This window comes from Salmo salar, chromosome 22 (genome assembly GCF_965601325.2).
Source record: "Salmo salar chromosome 22, fSalSal1, whole genome shotgun sequence".
In the NCBI taxonomy this organism is placed as follows: domain Eukaryota; kingdom Metazoa; phylum Chordata; class Actinopteri; order Salmoniformes; family Salmonidae; genus Salmo; species Salmo salar.
In genome coordinates, this window is record NC_138312.1 from 17385867 (window position 1) to 17409770 (window position 23904).

The following is a 23904-nucleotide window of genomic DNA, read 5'->3' on the forward strand; positions in this document are numbered from 1 at the left end:
TACTCTTTTATAACGTATTGGAACGAGGGTACCCAACATGAACTCGCGCGCCAGGTGTCTAATGGGACATCATCGTTCCATGGCTCTTGTTCGGTCAGATCTCCCTCCAGAAGACTCAAAACACTTTGTAAAGGCTGGTGACATCTAGTGGAAGCAATAGGAAGTGCCAAAATATTCCTCAGCCCCTGTGTTTTTCAATGGGATAGGTTTAAAGGTAATACAACACATCAGGTATCCACTTCCTGTCAGAAAATGTCTCAGGGTTTTGCCTGCCAAATGAGTTCTGTTATACTCACAGACACCATTCAAACAGTTTTAGAAACTTTAGAGTGTTTTCTATCCATATATAATAAGTATATGCATATTCTAGTTACTGGGTAGGATTAGTAACCAGATTAAATCGGGTACATTTTTTTTATCCAGACGTGCAAATGCTGCCCCCTAGCCCTAACAGGTTAAGGGTTATTTGTTGTTGTAGTTTGGTCAGGATGTGGCAGAGGGTATTTGTTTTTTATGGTTCGGGGTGGTGGTGTAGGTAGTAGGGTGTTTTATTTATGTATTCCGGGGGTTTTGGGCACTGCTCTGTGTTTATGTATTTCTATGTTTAGTTTAGTTAGTTGTGGGTATAGGTTCTAGGTTTGTTTTCTTTGTATAGTTAATTGGGGTTGGACTCCCAATTGAAGGCAGGTGTGTTGAGTTGCCTTTGATTGGGAGTCCTATATAATAGGGTGTGTTTGTCGTTGTGTTTTTTGGGTAGTTGTATTTCGCACTGCTAGTCTTCATTTTAGCCTGTGAAACTGTCCTTCGTCGTTCTTGTTGTTTTCTTGTTTTCTCGTGTTCAACGTCATTTAATAAATTAAGATGATGAGCACCAACTCTACTGCGTATTGGTCCACGTTCTCAGACGACGATTTCTCTATATCGTCGGAAGATGAAGAAACTTGTGACACTACCACTGTTGTGTCGTCTGCAAACTTAATGATCGTGTTGGAGTCGTGCCTGGCCATGCAGCCGTGGGTGAACAGGGAGTACAGGAACGCCCTGACCTCAATCCCATAGACAATTTGTGGGCAGAACTGAAAAAGCGTGTGCGTGCAAGGAGCCCTACAAACCTGACTCAATTGCACCAGCTCTGTCAGGAGGAATGGGCCAAAATTCACCTAACTTATTGTGGGAAGCTTGTTGAAGGCTACCATAAATGTTTGACCCAAGTTAAACAATTTAAAGGCAATGCTACCAAACATTAATTGAGTGTATGTAAACTTCTGACCGACTGGGAATGTGATGAAAGAAATAAAAGCTGAAATAAATCATTCTCTACTATTATTCTGACATTTCACATTCTTAAAATAAAGTGGTGATCCTAACTGACCTAACCTCTATGGGCTAGGTGCGTCCCACCCGTGGTGCACTCCATCAACAGCAGGTGCATTTCAAGAGCGGCAAATTTGAATCCAAATAAATGTCAAAATTCAAATTTTTCAAACATACAACTATTTTACACCCTTTGAAAGATAAACATCTCCTTAATCTAACCACGTTTTCCGATTTCAAAAAGGTTTTACGGCGAAAGCATAAATTTAGAGTATGTTAGGACAGTACATTTACAAGAGTTGTGTGTAATGTTGTGCCAATTCAAAGACAGGCGTCACCAAAACCATAAAATCAGCTAAAATTATGCACTAACCTTTTACAATCTCCAACAGATGACACTCCTAGGACATTATGTCAGACAATGCATGCATTTTTAGTTCTATCAAGTTCATATTTATATCCAAAAACAGCGTTTTACTGTGGCGTTGATGTTCAGGAAATCGTTTCCCTCCAATAACCGGCATTCAAGTCAGCACCACAAATTAAATAATTAAAATTAGAAAACATTGGTAAAATATTATATTGTCATTTAAAGAATTATAGATTTACATCTCTTGAACGCAATCAACTTGCCAGATTTAAAAATAACCTTACTGGGAAATCACACTTTGCAATAATCTGAGCACTGCGCCCAGAAAAATACGCGTTGCGATACAGACTAGCCGCCATGTTGGGGAGATCTAAAATCGAAAACACTATGTAAATAATCCATTACCTTTGATTATCTTCATCAGATGTCACTTCCAGGTATCACAGGTCCATAACGAATGTAGTTTTGTTCAAAAAAGCTCATCATTTATGTCCAAAAATCTCCGTCTTGTTAGCACATGATCTAAGCCCGCCGGACTTCACTTCATGAACGAGGGGAAAAAATATATTTACGTTCGTTCAAACATGTCAAACGTTGTATAGCATAAATCATTAGGGCCTTTTTTTAACCAGAACATGAATAATATTCAAGGTGGACGAATGCATTCTCTTTTATAACGTATTGGAACGAGGGTACCCAACATGAACTCGCGCGCCAGGTGTCTAATGGGCCATCATCGTTCCATGGCTCTTGTTCGGTCAGATCTCCCTCCAGAAGACTCAAAACACTTTGTAAAGGCTGGTGACATCTAGTGGAAGCAATAGGAAGTGCCAAAATATTCCTCAGCCCCTGTGTTTTTCAATGGCATACGTTTAAAGGTAATACAACACATCAGGTATCCACTTCCTGTCAGAATCTGTCTCAGGGTTTTGCCTGCCAAATGAGTGCTGTTATACTCACAGACACCATTCAAACAGTTTTAGAAACTTTAGGGTATTTTCTATCCATATATAATAAGTATATGCATATTCTAGTTACTGGGTAGGATTAGTAACCAGATTAAATCGGGTACATTTTTTTATCCAGCCGTGCAAATACTGCCCCCTAGCCCTAACAGGTTAGGACAGGGAATTTTTACTAGGATTAAATGTCAGGAATTGTGAAAAACTGAGTTTAAATGTATTTGGCTAAGGTGTATGTAAACTTCTGACTTCCACTGTAGATAAACTTTTACGCCTGCTACATTAGGTTTGATATATACAGACTGTATAGGCCACATGAGGGAGGAATGTGCACAACACAACGACGAGAGGGATACAGACCGTTTGTGAATATATATGCCTTATCTACTTTGATGAACTAGTAAAATTATTTAGTTAGACAGTTCTGCAGCGTACTTAGTCAGGCTAGCCTAGCTAAATAGGACGACTAATGACAGTACAGTATGGGGAGCACAGAGATAACGTTAGATGGATTGGCTGGCTGGCTGCTACTGCCTGAGCAGGAATCAGATGATGACTTAAAAAATAATAAAGCAATCAAATAAAAACTAAATGTAAATATTGAATGATTTCATAGTAATTTCTTATTTTTCTATTGATGTCTATCCAATGTGGACCTGACAGAGACAATAGAATATTTTCTATGTTTTGGCTATTTAATGTTCACTATTGCCTTTGGAATTTCCATTAAAAAGCTTTAAAATCATTTTAATGTGATTATTTCATAAAGCTTTTAATGTTGAAAATGTTTTTTGAAACAAATCGAAAACAGTATTTCTTTAAAAAAAATAATTGGACCGAATCCAAACCGAACTCAAAAAGCACTAATCGCTCAGCACTAACAGGAAGTCACTGTGAGAAAGTTAACAACCGGTCGTAGACATGCAGGTATCTGGAGATGGACCATATCTGTGTAACTAAACTATACTGGATTCCCCACGGTTCTGGTTATGGTGGCATCTTTCCCTGGTAGGACGAGGTCACATACTCCGATAACGCTCTTAGAGTAACACTGTGGTTGTTTCAGAGGATGTACCAGTTAACTGCCTCATCACATTTACTTTTACTGCTTTGTCCTAACACTTGGTAGTGAGGTGCAAATTCATACACGCCCAACCGCTAAATATCACACTGCATTTCCAGAGTTAATCACAAGCTGGCTCATTAACAGCTGATTACCTCTTCCTGAAAAACTCTGATTACATACAAATCTCTCACATTATTTTAGTGGCTCTGGTGATTAGATACATCTATCATTAGATGATAAAACAACCAAAACGCTGCATGCAGAATTTTCTCATATTTGTCCGCAAACTAGTTGAAGCATGTTTACAGTGGAACCGTGTAGGAGAACCTTCTTGGCAGCATTAAGCTGCCACATCATGTTTTTCTCTTACAGTTTGGACTAGACAGGGACAGAAGGGCACAGGGAATGGTTGTAGCTCTGATCTCCAGATAGCAGAGCCTGAGCGCTGAGCCCATTCCCAGGTCCATCATACCCCTGGCAGGCCTAACCAACCACTGACATTTACTCTGCCTGAGAACAAATGAGCCTTTCTTATATGTACAGGGCTACAGGCAGCAGACACTTCCTAATTATGGCAGGGAGAGAAGAATAACACAGACGTTAATGAGAATGTCTGACTTAGATTTCCATAAGGTAATGGATGACGGGTAAATCTGTTAAACCTGTGGCACCGTTGCCTGGTTGACACATTACTGCACCTCATAAAAATCTGACAGAACTGCCAACATGGCAACTCATGCCCTTCCTATTGGTGTTCGTTTTTTCCTTAGGTCCTAAATATATAGGGTTTGAGATCCCGTCCACTGGTGTTGAAATGGAGTGGGCGTAAAGGAGTAGTGTTGACCACTTTCCCATTTTTCTTCACTACATTGACAGCTTTTAAAATATTAGACCCCGGTTTCTGACATGCACTTCCTTTCATGTGAGTGAGCATGCCACTTCTCCCGCCCCCTCTTAAACACCCTAATTATCACTCCTGCCACTCCAGTGTGTGTGAACTCACACACCTCGCCTCGCTCCAAGGAGCTGAAAACTGCCTCAGGACTCCAGTAGTAGTAGTACAGGCTTGTGTTAGTGTATCCAAATCGCATTGTTGGTTTTTCAATAAATATGTCCCAGTGAATGAATATGGTTTAACTGGATAGACTGATGTTACTGCATGTATTCTAGCCTTAAAACTCACTACAATTCCACTAAGGAGAGACTGTCATATTTAAAAAGGAAACCACAGAACCTAGATGGCTCATGTGGTATAAAACCAGATATTTTTGCAAGCCCCTGCCCCTATCCTCAATCTGGCCGATTCCATGTAACTATTCAGCCCCCCAACCCTGTTTCCCTCAACTCTGCCACCCTCCCCTTCCTCCAGGCCTCCGCAGAGACACAGGCAGTCTTCATGCAGCAACATGCCCTGTTCTGTCTTTCTTTGGCAGGGCCCACACTTTTAATTTACCCAATTCGAAACCATAGAAATACGGTATGTAGCCGGGTGGAACACCCACATCAAGTTCATGTAGCTAATGTGAGCCACACAGTTGGGTGCCAGAAGTATTTTTTCCCCCCTGTGTTATGTTTAACCATACAGTCAAACATTTTCCATTATTCAATCATTCGCCTCATTGGTCTTGTAGATTTGCCAGGAAAGTAAATATACTCGTAAATCATGGTAGATGCAGTAATCTGTCCTTAATGCGAGGAAGTGCTCATGTTTCTAAGCCCACCACAAAACATGATTCATTAATACAGTCTAAATTATGAATCTACAATTTCTGCTTCTTTTGGTTATTTGAGTGGATTGTGCATTATATACTGAACAAAAATATAAACGCAACATGTAAAGTGTTGGTCCCATGTTTATTGAGCTTAAATAAAAGATTTCCGACATTTTTCATACGCACAGAAAGCTTATTTCTCTCAAATTTTGGGCACACATTTGTTTACATCCCTGTTAGTGAGCATTTCTCCTTTGCCAAGATAATTCATCCACCTGACAGGTGTGGCATATCAAGAAGCTGATTAAACAGCATAATCATTACACAGGTGCACCTTGTGCTTGGGGCAATAAAAGGCCATTCTAAAATGTGCAGTTTTGTCACAACGCAACGGCCACAGATGTCTCAAGTTTTCAGGGAGCATGCAATTCAAATCGAAATCAAATCAAATTTTATTTGTCACATGCGTCGAATACAACAGGTGTAGACCTTACAGTGAAATGCTTACTTACAAGCCCTTATCGAAGAATGCAGTTTTAAGAAAAATACAAAAAAAAAAAATAAAACGAACAAATAATTAAAGAGCAGCAGTAAAATAATAATAGTGAAGCTACAGTGGGTACCGGTACAGAGTCAATGTGTGGGGGCACCGGTTAGTCAAGGTGATTGAGGTAATATGTACATATAGGTAGAGTTAATAAAGTGACTATGCATAGATAATAACAGAGAGTAGCAGCAGCGTAAAAGAGGGTGGGGGAAGCTGTTTAGAAGCCTCTTGGACTTAGACTTGGTGCTCCGGTACCGCTTGCCGTGCGGTAGCAGAGAGAACAGTCTATGACTAGGGTGGCAGGAGTCTTTGACAATTTTTAGGGTCTTCCTCTGACACCGCCTGGTATAGAGGTCCTGGATGGCTGGAAACTTGGTCCCAGTGATGTACTTGGCCGTACGCACTACCCTCTGTAGTGCCTTGCGGTCGGAGGCCGAGCAGTCGTCATACCAGGCAGTGATGCAACCCGTCAGGATGCTCTCGATGGTGCAGCTGTAGAAACTTTTGAGGATCTGTGGACCCATGCCAAATCTTTTCAGTCTCCTGAGGAGGAATAGGTTTTGTCGTGCCCTCTTCACGACTGTCTTGGTGTGCTTGGACCATGTTTGTTTGTTGGTGATGTGGATGCCAACCTGTTCCATTACAGCCCCGTCGATGAGAATGGGGGCGTGCTCGGTCCTCCTTTTCCTGTAGTCCACAATCATATCCTTTGTCTTGATCACGTTGAGAGAGAGGTTGTTGTCCTTGCACCACACGGTCAGGTCTCTGACCTCCTCCCTATAGGCTGTCTCGTCATTGTCGGTGATCAGGCCTACCACTGTTGTGTCATCGGCAAACTTAATAATGGTGTTGGAGTCGTGCCTGGCCATGCAGTCATGAGTGAACAGGGAGTACAGGAGGGGACTGAGCACACGCCCCTGAGGGGCCCCCATGTTGAGGATCAGTGTGGCGGATGTGTTGTTACCTACCCTTACCACCTGGGGGCGGGCCGTCAGGAAGTCCAAGATCCAGTTGCAGAGCGAGGTGTTTAGTCCCAGGGTCCTTAGCTTAGTGATGAGCTTTGAGGGCTGTGAGCCGATCGGCATGCTGACTTCAGGAATGTCCAACGGAGCTGTTGCCAGAGAATTTAATGTTAATGTTTCAACCATAAGCAACCTCCAATGTCATTTTAGAGAATTTCCACTTCCGGCTTCTTCACCTGACACCAGCTGTCTGACACCAGCCACCCAGACAGCTGATGAAAACTGAGGATTATTTCTGTCTGTAATAAAGCCCTTTTATGGGGAAAAACTCATTCTTATTGGCTGGGCCTGGCTCCCTACCCAGTCATGTGAAATCCATAGATTAAGGCCTAATGAATTTATTTCAATTGACTAATTTCCTTTTATGAACTGTAACTCAGTAAAATTTGAAATTGTTGCATGTTGCGTATATATTTTTGTTCAGTATATTATATAAGACAGCTTTAACCTATATAAAAATACAAAAACTTGAAATGGAGATGTCCAGTTTTGCCAGGGGATCTCAAGAATATAGAATATATGCCCAATAAAAAAAAGAAAGTAATCTAGACCCACGGGCAATTAATTGAAGATGGGGAGTTATAGGTAACTGTCAAAATAATGAAACACCAACGTAAAGGGTCTTAATAGGGCATTGGGCCACTACGAGTGGCCAGGACAGCTTTAATGCGCCTTTGCATAGATTCTACAAGTGTCGGGAACTCTATTGGATGTATGCGATAACATTCTTCCATGAGAAATTCCATAATTTGTTGATGGTGGTAGAACATGCTGTCTCAGGCTCCGCTCTAGAATCTCCCATAAGTGTTCAATTCGGGTGAGAACTGGTGACTGAGACACACACACACACACACACACACACACACACACACACACACACACACACACACACACACACACACACACACACACACACACACACACACACACACACGTATAGACACACACACACACACCCTTTAAACCCCCTATGCTCCTTAGAGACCCCTCTATAAAAGTCATTGAGATCTCTTCTTCTAGTCATGGTAGCCAAAATAATGGGCAACTGGGTATTTTTACTCAAGACCCTAAACATGATGGGAGGATAATTGTTTAATTAACTCAAGAACCACATCTGTGTGGAAGCACCTGCTTTCAATATACAGTACTTTGTGTCCCTCATTTACTCAAGTGTTTCCTTTATTTTGGCAATTACCTGTATGTTGTAACATGCGTGCCTGCAGCCATGGGATCTCACCTTCAGTGGCCAAGTATTCTCTCAGGAGGACTGACCCTGTTTGACTGTGGGGCTTCTGAGTTCTGCCTTTGATTTCTGCCTCCCTCCTGTAGCCACCAGAAACATGGATTGACAGGCTCTCTGGCCCCTTTCTGTGTAATCACAGAGGAGGTCCTTAGGACTTACCCTGAACCATTAGAGATGGGGAATTAGAATCTGTGGCCATTTCACAACATAGTGAAGTGCACATATGCATTTTAACCTGTTGCTCCCTCTAAACATGTGTCAATGTGTCATGTGTGACCTTGAGCTTGAGTTTGGGCTGTATGATGGCTGGCTGAGGAGTTGGGGACTTGGGGAATCTGCCAGAGAATAGGCTATTAAGAAACAGTGGGTTTGGGCTTCATCTTACATGACTCCAAGCTACATCCACTAACATAACCTTTTCTGCTAATAGAATGGGGTGTTTAATTATGGGAAGCCAGCACCATCTAGAGATATCCAGACAGAGGATTATCCCTGCTCAGTAGACTAGAGAGAAAGGACAGGACCACCACCAACGACTTTACTGAGAATTCTCAGCTCAAGCTACAGTGGGATCACCTTCCTCTCTGTGCACCATTACTCCTGGGAGTAACGTTCATTTCAGTGTGTGTGTTTGTGTGCGTGTGTTTGTGTGCGTGTGTATGTGTGTGTGTTTGAGGGATCAGGAGTACACGGATCAGGTTCCCTCAACAGCAACAGGAAGTCTAACTTTCCCCACTAATAGAGCCATTGCCATTCAACAGGGGGAACTGGTCCGCTCCCGAAAACAAAGCCCCCCTCTGTCCTACAGGCCCCCCAGAGTGAGCTAAAATCCCACACACAGTAATGGACTACTTTAAGAGCTGATCTGCCTCTAATATATACGCTCTTATGTTGCTCCAGGTCTCCAAATCTCCAAGTCTGTGTGGTGAAAATGGCGTCCTGCCCTAATGCGTATGACTCACAGAGCTTAGAGGAGTTCAGGCTTGGAGCCTCTTCCTGTACTAAAACTCCCCTGGCCTGCCCTGCAGAGGTCTAATTCCTGCTGCTTCACTCCCTCTACTGTTGGGGATCATGCACCTGTCCTGTAATATATAGAGAAACAGCACTTCTTGGAATAGGCCTTAGATTGGCTATATAGATGGAAGTCTTGAATGAAATAAGCAAAACTAAATTTAAAAAAAATGTGGTATGAGGCACCCTGTTCCCTCCAAACTCAACCAAATCTCTTATTCTGCTTGTCAAATGGTTTGACAGCAAATTAAGCAGCCTGGTTAAAAATCACCATCCGTCTTGATCATGCACGTTTTCTCCTCTGTCGTTGTGTGCCTTAGCTTGCTGATGGTGTCTCAGTGTTTGCCCAGTCCCTCTCCAGGCCTCCTGGGCTTGTTTCCACAGGTGGCCTGACCTCTGAGGCAGTGTGGTGTAGCTGAGCCCAGTCTCCCGCCATTATGAGCCCTGGATCAACATTTAATATGAGCACACTCCCCGGTGCTTGTGTCTGTCTGAGCAGAGGGTCGAGCTGGGTCGAGCAGGGGATAGGAGGGGAGGGGAGGGGAGGGGAGGGGAGAGGAGGGGAGAGGAGAGCAGGGGATAATGTACAGTAGCTGGCAGACTTTTCCTTTCAGATTTCCTCCTCATTTTGTCTTGTGTATTTACCCCCGACGAGACATCAGGAAGTTCCATTTCTCTGACTGATACAACAAGAAGCCTAAGTGGCATGTTGGGTTTACAATGAGCTCAATGCCAAATCACCGGGAGAATGGCCTCTAATGCTAGTATAGGAACAGTAGTTTCCTCGTAATAATGCTTTAATTGCAGTGCTACAGGAGCATTAAGGAACAGATGGAATATGATTTTCTACGCAGCCTGGTAAACGTTCTGTATTTGTTTAGAGAACGTTTTTTCACTGACTAGGGGAGGGAGGGAGTTATTATTATTATCTAAATATGCATATCTAATGCATAACAGTATTATTATCTAAATATGCATATCTAAGGTATAACAGTATTTATTTCAAGTGTTATGGATGTTTAATGTGTAAGGTTTTAGGTTTTGGGAAAATTAACATATGGCAAGCTAGCTATAGATGTGTAACAGGGTTATATGTTTGGTTTGTCACCACCCTTTAGTGTACATTATGACTCCATTATCTGTCCGTTATCAGATGATTATGGGCTTCGATTACATATGTTTTGGAGCTGGATACGGAGAGCTCTATAGAGTCTATTGTTGCTCTGTAGTGCTCTGACTCCCTCCTCACCAAACAGATGGTCACATTCAGCTACTCTCTGAAAACAAACATACGCTGAGGAGTTGCTGACAAACTGGTTCAGAAAGGGCTTGAACTGGCCCCTGGAGTCAGTCTGTCTGTCTGTCTGTCTGTCTGTCTGTCTGTCTGTCTGTCTGTCTGTCTGTCTGTCTGTCTGTCTGTCTGTCTGTCTGTCTGTCTGTCTGTCTGTCTGTCTGTCTGTCTGTCTGTCTGTCTGTCTGTCTGTCTGTCTGTCTGTCTGTCTGTCTGTCTGTCTGTCTGTGTACGTACGCGCAAGCGTGTGTGCATGTGTGTTAAACTTCACATCCAGTAGCACATAGCCAATGATATACAGAGGGGTGTAGTATGGGGACTCATCATTCAACCCAACTCTCAAACACAAATAATCACAGGGTGAGACCACATGTCGCAGCTCTTACGCATAGGGCCCCGACAGCTGTCAATCACACAGATGACCTATAAACAGACCCTTGGCAGACACTCTTATTAAATCAAACTGTACAAATATAGCAAATCTAATGCTATGAATCGTTGATTATTGACGTAACCCAGAGTTAAATTTAGATACGGTATGGAAGACTGGTAATATCAGATTCCATGGTAAGTATGTTGAGAAACGTCTGTGGATGGAGTTTATTTTAAGGTCCTGTGGTTTGATGGAGGACTTGGGGATGGCTTTCGTCTTGTCTTGGTATTCAGATAACTTCCTGAGAGACAGTCAGACAACCAGATAGGAATGTATTTTTCACCATGTTCAAACAGAGGGGATTGAATATAAAACAGCACACGCCTTCTTTGGCTTTATGGAGGCATGTTTTATTCCCAGAGTAGGTTAACCAGTTTAGAAACAGGTCCTGCATAAACATGGATATTAACCTCTCTAGGCTAGGCGGGACGAATTCGTCCCACCTACGTAACAGCCACTGCTATCCTGTGGCGCGATTTTCAAAACCTTAAAAATCCTATTACTTCAATTTCTCAAACATATGACTATTTTACAGCCATTTAAAGACAAGACTCTCGTTAATCTAACCACACTGTCCGATTTCAAAAAGGCTTTACAACGAAAGCAAAACATTAGATTATGTCAGCAGAGTACCAAGCCAGAAATAATCAGACACCCATTTTTCAAGCCAGCATATAATGTCACCAAAACCCAGAAGACAGCTAAATGCAGCACTCACCTTTGATGATCTTCATCAGATGACAACCCTAGGACATTATGTTATACAATACATGCATGTTTTGTTCAATCAAGTTCATATTTATATCAAAAACCAGCTTTTTACATTAGCATGTGACGTTCAGAACTAGCATACCCCCGCAAACTTCCGGGGAATTCGCTAACATTTTACTAAATTACTCACGATAAACGTTCACAAAAAGCATAACAATTATTTTAAGAATTATAGATACAGACCTCCTCTATGCACTCGATATGTCCGATTTTAAAATAGCTTTTTGGTGAAAGCACATTTTGCAATATTCTAAGTACATAGCCCAGGCATCACGGGCTCGCTATTTAGACACCCGGCAAGTTTAGCACTCACCATAATCATATTTACTATTATAAAAGTTTCATTACCTTTTGTTGTCTTCGTCAGAATACACACCCAGGACTGCTACTTCAATAACAAATGTTGGTTTGGTCCAAAATAATCCATCGTTATATCCGAATAGCGGCGTTTTGTTCGTGCGTTCCAGACACTATCCGAAATAGTAAAGAAGTGTCACGCGCATGGCGCAATTCGTGACAATAAAATTCTAAGTATTCCATTACCGTACTTCGAAGCATGTCAACCGCTGTTTAAAATCAATTTTTACGACATTTTTCTCGTAGAAAAGCGATAATATTCCGACAGGGAATCTCCTTTTCGGCAAACAGAGGAAAAAATCCCAAAGGCGGGGGCGGTCGGGGTCACGCGCATAAGCTAGTGTCTCTTGATCGGCCACTTGAGAAAGGCGATAATGTGTTTCAGCCTGGGGCTGGAATGATGACATTCTGTTTTTTCCCAGGCTCTGAGCGCCTATGGACGACGTGGGAAGTGTCACGTTAGAGCAGAGATCCTTAGTAAATGATAGAGATGGAAAAGAAGTTCAACAAATGGTCAGACAGGCCACTTCCTGTAAAGGAATCTCTCAGGTTTTGACCTGCCATTTGAGTTCTGTTATACTCACAGACACCATTCAAACAGTTTTAGAAAATTTAGGGTGTTTTCTATCCATATGTAATAAGTATATTCTAGTTACTGGGTAGGAGTGGTAACCAGATTAAATCGGGTATGTTTTTTATCCAGCCGTGTCAATGCTGCCCCCTAGCCCTAACAGGTTAACCTCTTGGGGCTAGGTGGGACGCTAGCGTGCCACCCGTGGTGCACTCCATCAACAGCAGGTGCATTTCAAGAGCGGCAAATTTGAATCCAAATAAATGTCAAAATTCAAATTTTTAAAAAATACAACTATTTTACACCATTTGAAAGATAAACATCTCCTTAATCTAACCACGTTTTACGATTTCAAAAAGGTTTTACGGCGAAAGCATAAATTTAGAGTATGTTAGGACAGTACATTTACAAGAGTTGTGTGTAATGTTTTGTCAAGTCAAAGACAGGGTCACCAAAACCATAAAACCAGCTAAAATGATGCACTAACCTTTTACAATCTCCATCAGATGACACTCCTAGGACATTATGTTAGACAATGCATGCATTTTTAGTTCTATCAAGTTCATATTTATATCCAAAAACAGCGTTTTACTATGGCATTGATGTTGAGGAAATCGTTTCCCTCCAATAACCGGCAGTCAAGTCAGCGTAACAAATTAAATAATTAAAATTAGAAAACATTGGTAAAATATTATATTGTCATTTAAAGAATTATAGATTTACATCTCTTGAACGCAATCAACTTGCCAGATTTAAAAATAACCTTACTGGGAAATCACACATTGCAATAATCTGAGCACTGCGCCCAGAAAAATACGCGTTGCGATACAGACTAGACGTCATGTTGGGGAGATCTAAAATCGAAAATACTATGTAAATAATCCATTACCTTTGATTCTCTTCATCAGATGTCACTTCCAGGTATCACAGGTCCATAACGAATGTAGTTTTGTTCAAAAAAGCTCATCATTTATGTCCAAAAATCTCCGTCTTGTTAGCACATGATGTAAGCCAGCCGGACTTCTCGTCATGAACGAGGGGAAAAAATATATTTCCGTTCGTTCAAACATGTCAAACGTTGTATAGCATAAATCATTAGGGCCTTTTTTAACCAGAACATGAATAATATTCAAGGTGGACGAATGCATACTCTTTTATAACGTATTGGAACGAGGGTACCCAACATGAACTCGCGCGCCAGGTGTCTATTGGGACATCATCGTTCCATGGCTCTTGTTCGGTCAGATCTCCCTCCAGAAGACTCAAAACACTTTGTAAAGGCTGGTGACATCTAGTGGAAGCAATAGGAAGTGCCAAAATATTCCTAAACCCCTGTGTTTTTCAATGGGATAGGTTTAAAGTCAATACAACACATCAGGTATCCACTTCCTGTCAGAAAATGTCTCAGGGTTTTGCCTGCCAAATGAGTTCTGTTATACTCACAGACACCATTCAAACAGTTTTGGAAACTTTAGAGTGTTTTCTATCCATATATAATAAGTATATGCATATTCTAGTTACTGGGTAGGATTAGTAACCAGATTAAATCGGGTACATTTTTTTTATCCAGACGTGCAAATGCTGCCCCCTAGACCCAACAGGTTAATAAACTTATTTTTACCCTTTTGCAATATCAGAAGGATTTGTTATTTGAAACTATGTTGTGCAGGTTTTGACTTTGAAGCTGTGGTACAACAGAACCATTTGAAGCTGCGATACAACAGAACCATTTGAAGCTGCGATACAACAGAACCATTTGAAGCTGCGATACAACAGGACCGTTTGAAGCTGTGATACAACAGGACCGTTTGAAGCTGTGATACAACAGGACCATTTGAAGCTGTGATACAACAGGACCATTTGAAGCTGTGATACAACAGGACCATTTGAAGCTTTGATACAACAGGACCATTTGAAGCTGTGATACAACAGAACCATTTGAAGCTGTGATACAACAGGACTATTTGAAGCTGTGATACAACAGGACCATTTGAAGCTGTGATACAACAGGACCATTTGAAGCTGTGATACAACAGGACCATTTGAAACTGCGATACAACAGGACCATTTGAAGCTGTGATACAACAGGACTATTTGAAGCTGTGATACAACAGGACCATTTGAAGCTTTGATACAACAGGACCATTTGAAGCTTTGATACAACAGGACCATTTGAAGCTGTGATACAACAGGACCATTTGAAGCTGTGATACAACAGGACCATTTGAAGCTGTGATACAACAGGACTATTTGAAGCTGTGATACAACAGGACTATTTGAAGCTGTGATACAACAGAACCGTTTGAAGCTGCGATACAACAGAACCGTTTGAAGCTGCGATACAACAGGACCATTTGAAGCTTTGATACAACAGGACCATTTGAAGCTGTGATACAACAGGACTATTTGAAGCTGTGATACAACAGGACCATTTGAAGCTGTGATACAACAGGACTATTGAAGCTGTGATACAACAGGACCATTTGAAGCTGTGATACAACAGGGCTATTAAAGCTGTGATACAACAGGACCATTTGAAGCTGTGATACAACAGAACCATTTGAAGCTGTGATACAACAGGACTATTGAAGCTGTGATACAACAGGACTATTTGAAGCTGTGATACAACAGGACCATTTGAAGCTGTGATACAACAGGACTATTTGAAGCTGTGATACAACAGGACTATTTGAAGCTGTGATACAACAGAACCATTTGAAGCTGTGATACAACAGGACTATTGAAGCTGTGATACAACAGGACCATTTTATTTGAAGTTGATCCTTTGATTATGTGCAGGCATACCTTAGTTCTGATGTATAGTATGTAAACAGTAAAATAATTGAATTAGATCTACATCCGTTTTTTCCTCACCACAATTTAACCACAAAAATTACCATACACGAAGGATATTTGTGGCATCGTGGATATGTTGTTTTTTGGTGGACTCCTAAATGAGTTCAGTAGAAGCTCATTGAGTAAAACCTCAATGTTTGTCAAGCAACAGTATATGATTGCCACCCTGCTAAGCCCTACACTGTAGGGTCCCATTGATTGTTTGTCTTTGGTGTAGGGCCAGAGCAGCGGAGAGACAGTGGGCCTCTCAAACAGCACTGCCCTGTCTGTACATGGCTGCTGAACCGTGGAGAACGTATCAAACAAACACTCAAGTCTCACAGGGAAGGGTCTATAGGAAGGGTCCTGTTACTCTTGACATAGGAATGTCTGTCAACTGCATTCTTAATGTAGCCGCAGAAGACCCACTCAGACCTTCAGATGGCCAGAGAAAAGCAGCCTTGGCAGATGTCCATGCCGGCATTTAACAGAGATATGGAGGAAAGACAGTATTGAGATGGCAACACAATGAGACGCTCTCTAGCACTTGTCACTGATCGACTGTATTGGGTTTCAACAGTGTTGATAAAAAACCATCCCATAATCCCACATGGGTATGCAGGACAGGGGTGGAATGTGTCAGTTGAGCCTGCATGTGTGTGTTAATCTGTTTGTGTACAGCAGCTGTCTTTCCCTAATGGATATTTTGCTCTCTTGTTCCCCCTCTCCTCTCTGCAGAGCTGAGGTCCACCGGCACTGCCCAACACTTTGCCTACCTGCTCAACACGTCTGACTACCGTATCCTGCGTATGGACGAGGACCATGACCGCATGTACGTTGGCAGTAAGGACTACATCCTGTCCCTGGACCTGCATGACATCAACAAGGAGCCGCTCATTGTAAGACCTTACAGTCACTAACCCTGTACCTCTTCACCTTCCCTTACCTACTCTCACCTCTCCTCCCCCCTCTCCTCTCCAGAGCTCTATGATCCGGGGTGAGGCTAACCCTTTACCTCAGCTCTCAAAAACGGCTCCCGAGGGTCATATGTCTCATTTTGCTGCCCTGTGTCTGACATTTTGATTAGCTCACCTACAGTTTGTATTGGACTGCACTATTTTCTGGAGACAGGGGTTGTAAAACACTGTAAAAACAAAATCTGGATATGACCATTCCAAGGTGGCTAATAGTACCCTGTGTGCAGGTTTAGCCCCACATCTATAAAGTCCAGTGATGTTGAACGGGTTGTGCGATGTGTTGGGTTATTGCTATAAAATGACCTTTGTTCCCCCCCTGCCTTCAGCTCCACTGGCCTGTCTCCCAGCAGAGGAAGACTGAGTGTGTTCTAAGTGGGAAGGACACCAATGTAAGTATTTCTGTTGACTCTCGATCTCCACACGACTAATTCAGGATTTATGTTTCAGATCAGGTGACTTGTGCCACCTGTAATATGTAGTAATGTATTTTCTATATTTAGCGATTTATAAAGTGTATATATATATATATATATATATATATATATATATATATATATATATATATATATATATATATATACAGTTCCGGTCAAAAGTTTGGACAACACCTACTCATTTCTACATTGTAGAATAATAGTGAAGACATCAAAACTATGAAATAACACATATGGAATCATATAGTAACCAAAAAAGTGTTATTTTATATTTGAGATTCTTCAAAGTAACCACCCTTTGCCTTGACGACAGCTTTGCACGCTCTTGGCATTCTCTCAACCAGCTTCATGAGGTAGTCACCTAGAATGAATTTAAATTAACAGGTGTACCTTTTAAAAAATTTATTTGTGGGATACAGAAAACAGCCCTATTTGGTAAAAGACCAAGTCCATATTAAGGCAAGAATATTTCAAATAAGCAAAGAGAAAAGACAGTCCATCATTACTTTAAGACATGAAGGTCAGTCAATATGGAAAGTTTCTTGAAGTACAGTCGCAAAAGCCATTAAGCACTATGATGATATCCAGTTGAAAGGCATATTTTATTTTTTTACCTTTATTTAACTAGGCAAGTCAGTTAGGAACAAATTCTTATTTTCAATGACAGCCTAGGAACAGTGGGTTAACTGCCTTGTTCAGGGGCAGAATGACAGATTTTTAACTTGTCAGCTCAGGGATTCGATCTTGCAACCTTTAGGTTACTAGTCCAATGCTCTAACCACTAGGCTACCTGCCGCCCCATATACCTATGGGGATTTCATTTGGCCCTGAAAAAGCCTGGTTCCGCTCTGTCTGGCCAAACAGACAGGGCAGGACTGGCACCAACAACTCTCGCCCTTCCCCATCTGCCAGTGTGGGGTGTGGATAAATAGATTATACTGGTATTATACTGTTATACTGGCATGTTAATATATTGACATTTCCATTGATGTTAAAGATAATTGCCTCTTGTACTATGCTTTATGTTGTATATAGGTATTATCATACATGTTGATAATCCATTCATGTCTGTCTATGTTTGTCTCCATGCAGGGCGAGTGTGGGAACTTTATCCGTCTGATTGAGCCATGGAACAGGACCCACTTGTATGTCTGTGGTACTGGGGCCTACAACCCCATCTGCACCTATGTCAACCGTGGACGCAAACCACAGGTTAGAGCTCCACACCTTATGGAATACATTGAATCTGTGTTAAAATAATGAAGAGGTGAGAGAGCCTGTCTGTAAAATCCAATCAAACATATATTCATCACATGCTTTGGAAACAGCAGGTGTAGACTGTGAAATGCTGACTTATGGGCCCTCTTCCAACAATGCAGAGTTAAAGATCAAAAATGGAATACAAAATTGAAATAGTGACACGAGGAATACAGTTGAAGTCGGAAGTTTACATACACCTCAGCCAAATACATTTAAACTCAGTTTTTCACAATTCCTGACATTTAATCCTAGTAAAAAGGTCAGTTAGGATCACCACTTTATTTTAAGAATGTGAAATGTCAGAATAATAGTAGAGAGAATGATTTATTTCAGCTTTTATTTCTTTCATCACATTCCCAGTGGGTCAGAAGTTTACATACACTCAATTAGTATTTGGTAGCATTGCCTTTAAATTGTTTAACTTGGGTCAAACGTTTCTGTTAGCCTTCCACAAGCTTCCCACAATAGTTTGGGTGAATTTTGGCCCATTCCTCCTGACAGAGCTGGTGTAACTGAGTCAGGTTTGTAGGCCTCCTTGCTCGCACACGCTTTTTCAGTTCTGCCTTCAAATTTTCTATAGGATTGAGGTCAGGGCTTTGTGATGGCCACTCCAATACCTTGACTTTGTTGTCCTTAAGCCATTTTGCCAAAACTTTGGAAGTATGCTTGGGGTCATTGTTCATTTGGAAGACCCATTTGCGACCAAGCTTTAACTTCCTGACTGATGTCTTGAGATGTTTCTTCAATATATCCACATAATTTTCCTACCTCATGATGCCATCTATTTTGTGAAGTGCACCAGTCCCTCGTGCAGCAAAGCACCCCCACAACATGATGCTGCCACCCCCATGCTTCACGGTTGGGATGATGTTCTTACGGCCAAACAGTTCTATTTTTGTTTCATCAGACCAGAGGACATTTCTCCAAAAAGTATGATTTTGTCCCCATGTACAGTTGCAAACCGTAGTCTGGCTTTTATGGCGGATTTGGAGCAGTGGCTTCTTCCTTGCTGAGTGGCCTTTCAGGGTGTGTTGATATAGGACTCGTTTTACTGTGGATATAGATACTTTTGTACTTTTGCACCAAAGTACCTTCATCTCTCGGAGACAGAACGCATCTCCTTCCTGAGCGGTATGATGGCTGCGTGGTCCCATGGTGTTTATACTTGCATACTATTGTTTGTACAGATGAACGTGGTACCTTCAGGCATTTGCAAATTGCTCCCAAGGATGAAGCAGACTTGTGGAGGTCTATAATTCTTTTCTGAGATCTTGGCTGATTTCTTTTGATTTTCCCATGATGTCAAGCAAAAAGACACTGAGTTTGGATGTAGGCCTTGAAATACATCCACAGGTACACCTCCAATTGACTCAAATGATGTCAATTAGCCTATCAGAAGCTTTTTCAAGCCATGACATCATTTTCTGGAATTTTCCAAGCTGTTTAATGGCACAGTCAACTTAGTGTATGTAAACTTCTGACCCACTGGAATTGTGATACAGTGAAGTATAAGTGAAATAATCTGTCTGTAAACAATTGTTGGAAAAATTACTTGTGTCATGCACAAACTATAGTTTGTTAACAAAACAATTGTGGAGTGGTTGAAAAACGAGTTTTAAAATATGTAAAACTGCCTAGGTAAAGAATTGTGAAATTTCCATCACTACTTTTATTTCCCTCACACACACTTAATTTTGATAATATGTATGCAGAGATCCAGAATCAGCGACTTCAACTGTATATTGTGAATAACAGTTCCCCTCTCAATGCGAAACATCTTTCCAGCACTCCCCCTCGATAACCACCAAACCTTGGTATGAAATAGATCATTGTCATTCTCTGATCCCATATCTCCACATAGATTTGCAAACAGGCGTGTACACAGTGGATGTGGTTTGATGTAGTTTACATTTTAAGTTATCTGCTACAGTATATCTCCTAGTTCTGTGCTCAGCTCTTTTGCCACCAGTTGCTCTCGGTGTATCATACAATGGATCCATATTCATAACTAGAGTGCAGAGGCCTGCCTACCATCACACCATAGATGGAGCTACATCTGTGCAAAAGCCCACCATTCGATCCCAAAGAATCTGTTTTTCGTCAACATAGCACACTGAACATTCCATGCCATTTAATGCTCGGGAATCGTGAGACAGAACTATATGTCTTTGTGAATAGCATCCCCCGACGTATATCGAACAAAAGTCAATGCCACCGGGGTCTGACAATCTGGATGGAAAATTACTGAAGATAATAGCAGATGATTTTGCCACTCCTATTTGCCACATCTTCAATTTAAACCTACTAGAGAGTGTGTGCCCTCAGGCCTGGAGGGTTTGCTAAAGTCATTCCGCTACCCAAGAATAGTAAAGCCCCCTTTACTGGCTCAAGTAGCCGACCAGTCAGCCTGTTACCAACCCTTAGTAAACTTCTGGAAAAAATAGTGTTTGAGCAGATACAATGCTATTTCACAGTAAACAAATTGACAACAGAATTTCAGCATGCTTATAGGGAAGGACACTCAACAGCCACATCACATACACAAATGACTGATGCTTGGCGGAGAGAAATTGATGATTAAATGATTGTGGGGGCTGTCTTGTTAGACTTCAGTGCAGCTTTTGACATTATCGATCATAGTCTGCTGCTGGAAAAACTTGTGTTATGGCTTTACACCCCCTGCTATAATGTGGATAAAGAGTTACTTGTCTAACAGAACACAGAGGGTGTTCTTTAATAGAAGCCTCTCAAATATAATCCAGTTAGAATCAGGAATTCCCTAGGGTAGCTGTTTAGGCCCCTTGCTTTTTTCAATTTTTACTAACGACATGCCACTGACTTTGAGTAAAGCCAGTTTGTCTGTGTATGCGGATGACTCAACACTATTCACGTCAGCTACTACAGCGACTGAAATGACTGCAACACACAAAGAGCTGCAGTTAGTTTCAGAGTGGGTGGCAAGTAATAAGTTATCCCTAAATATTTCTAAAACTAAAAGCATTGTATTTGGAACAAAACACTCACTAAACCCTAAACCTCAACTAAATCTTGTAATAAATAATGTGGAAATTGAGGAAGTTGAGATGACTAAACTGCTTGGAGTAACCCCAGATTGTAAACTGTTATGGTCAAAACATATTGATGCAGTAGTAGCTAAGAAGGGGAGAAGTCTGTCTATAATAAAGCGATGCTCTACAACACTATCAACAAGGCAGGTCCTACTGGCCCAAGTTTTGTCGCACCTTGACTTCTGTTCAGTTGTGTGGTCAGGTGCCACAAAAAAGGGCTTTGGAAAATTGCAATTGGCTCAGAACAGGGCAGCACAGCTGGCCCTTGGAGGTACACAGAGAGCTAATATTAATAATATGCATGTCAATCTCTCCTGGCTCTTAGTGGAGGAGAGATTGACTTCATCACTACTTTTATTTATGAGAGGTATTGACATGTTGAATGCACCAAGCTGTCTGTCTAAACTACTGGCACACAGCTCGGACACCCATGCATACCCCACAAGACATGCCACCAGAGGTCTCTTCATAGAACAGCCTATGGGAGGCGCACAGTACTACATAGAGCCATGACTACATGGAACTCTATTCCACATCAAGTAACTGACGCAAGCAGCAAAGTTAGATAACAAAATAGATTAAAAAAACACCTTATGGAACAGCGGGGACTGTGAAGCAAAACAAACATTGGCACATACACACACACACACACACACACACGCACACACACACACACACACACACACACACACACACACACACACACACACACACACACACACACACACACACACACACACACACACACATTTAGTACTGTAGATATGTGGTAGAGTAGGGGCCTGAGGGCACACAGTGTGTTGTGAAAACTGTGAATGTATTGTAATGTTTTAAAAATTGTATAAACTGCCTTAATTTTGCTGGACCCCAGGAAGAGCATGTGCTGCTTTGGCAGCAGCTAATGGGGATCCATAATAAATACAAATACAAATGCATGGGCATCTCGGCCCTCACTGCTGACGTCCATTTGGAGAGCATAAGCTGGGGAGTTTGAGTAGTTCAGTCAGTTTCCTCTTGATTGCTAGCAATAGCATAAATTCTTTGTTTAACAGTGTCACGTCCTGACCCTAGTAAGATGTAATTTTCTATAGTAGAGAAGGTCAGGGCGTGACAGGGGGTGTTTTGTGTTTTTCTATGTTTTCTATTTCTATGTTTGTGTTCTAGGTTTTCTATTTCTATGTTGTTGTTTTTTGGGTTGATCTCCAATTGGAGGCAGCTGGTCCTCGTTGCCTCTGATTGGAGATCATATTTAAGTAGGGGTTTTTCTTCCTGGGTTTTATGGGTAGTTGTTTTCTGTTTTGTCTGTAGTACCTGATGGAACTGTTTGGTCGGTTTGTTGTTTTCTGTTTTAAGTGTATTCGTTAAAGGTAATATGAGCACATCACACGCCGCGCCTTGGTCCCCTTTATACGACCCGCATTACAGAACTACCCACCATGATTGGATCAAGCGGGGTGCCCGGGAAGAAATGGACACCTGGTCACATCAGGAGTGGATTGAGAGGAGAGACTGGACTTGGGGCCAGATAATCAAGCGATATCAGAGCCTACCTGGGAAGAACGAGAGGCAGCCCCAAAAAACTTTTTTTTGGGGGGGGGCATACGGGTAGTTTGGCTGGGCCAGGACTGGGACCTGAGCCAATTCCCTGTTCTTTTTGTGGTAAGCATGTGCCTGCATCTCGCACTCTCTCTCTCCAGTGCACCTCCATAGCACAGTACATCCTGTGCCTGCTCCTCGTGCTCTCCCTCCAGTGCGCATCCATAACCCAGTACGACCGGTGCCTGCTTTGAGCACTCGGTCCTCAGTGCATCACCCGAGTCCGGTGAGACCGGTTCCTGCTCCACGTACAAAGCCTCCAGTGATAATCAATGGTCCGACGCCTGTAGTGATGATCCATGGCACGAAGCCTGAAGAGGTAATCCATGGCCCGGAACCTGAAGAAATAATCCTTGGCAAAAAGCCTGGAGGGATTATAAATGGTACGGAGCCTGTAGGGATAAACCATGGCACGAAGCCTGTAGGAATAATCCATGGCCAGGCACCTGTTGAGATAATCCATGGTAAGAAGCCTCCAGTGATGATCCTTGGCGCGGAACCTGTAGAGATGATCCATTTATGACGCCTCCCTGATCCATTTATGACGCCTCCGCGGAACCTATTATGACGCCTCCCTGTCCGGAGCCTCCGGCGACGCTTTTCCGTCCGGAGCCTCCAGCGACACTCCTCAGCCCAGAGTCTTCAGCGGCGGTCTGCAGCCCAGAGTCTTCAGCAGCGGTCTGCAGCCCAGAGTCTTCAGCGGCGGTCTACAGCCCAGAGTCTTCAGCGGCGGTCTGCAGCCCAGAGTCTTCAGCAATGATCTACAGTCCGGTTCCTTCGACGACGATCCACGGTCAGGTGGTAATAAAGCAGAAGAATCAGCGGGTGGAGCGGGGAGTACGCCCAGAACCGGAGCCGCCTCCTATGCTGGAGGTTAAGGTTAGGTAGACTGCATTTGAGCCGCCATAGACAATTATCACCCTTCCTACCCTCCCTTTTGTTTTTTGTTTTTGTTGGTTTGTTGCACCTTTTGGGGGGGGGGGGGTACTGTCATGTCCTGACCCTAGTAAGATGTCATTTTCTATAGTAGAGTAGGTCAGGGTGTGACAGGGGGTGTTTTGTGT

At 42.2% G+C, this 23904-nt stretch overlaps 1 protein-coding gene across 4 annotated transcripts in view; it reads left to right on the forward strand.

Annotated features, from left to right (window-relative positions):
• The window catches only part of LOC106582865 (semaphorin-3F), a 103971-nt gene that overhangs the window by 50104 nt on the left and 29963 nt on the right, over positions 1-23904 (forward strand). For all 4 annotated transcript variants that reach the window (XM_014166429.3, XM_082967400.1, XM_014166431.3 and 1 more), the window contains exons 3-5: positions 16244-16404; positions 16809-16871; positions 18009-18128. In XM_014166429.3, the coding sequence (XP_014021904.1) occupies positions 16244-16404; positions 16809-16871; positions 18009-18128 (344 nt within the window). The remainder of the gene's footprint in view (positions 1-16243; positions 16405-16808; positions 16872-18008; positions 18129-23904) is intronic.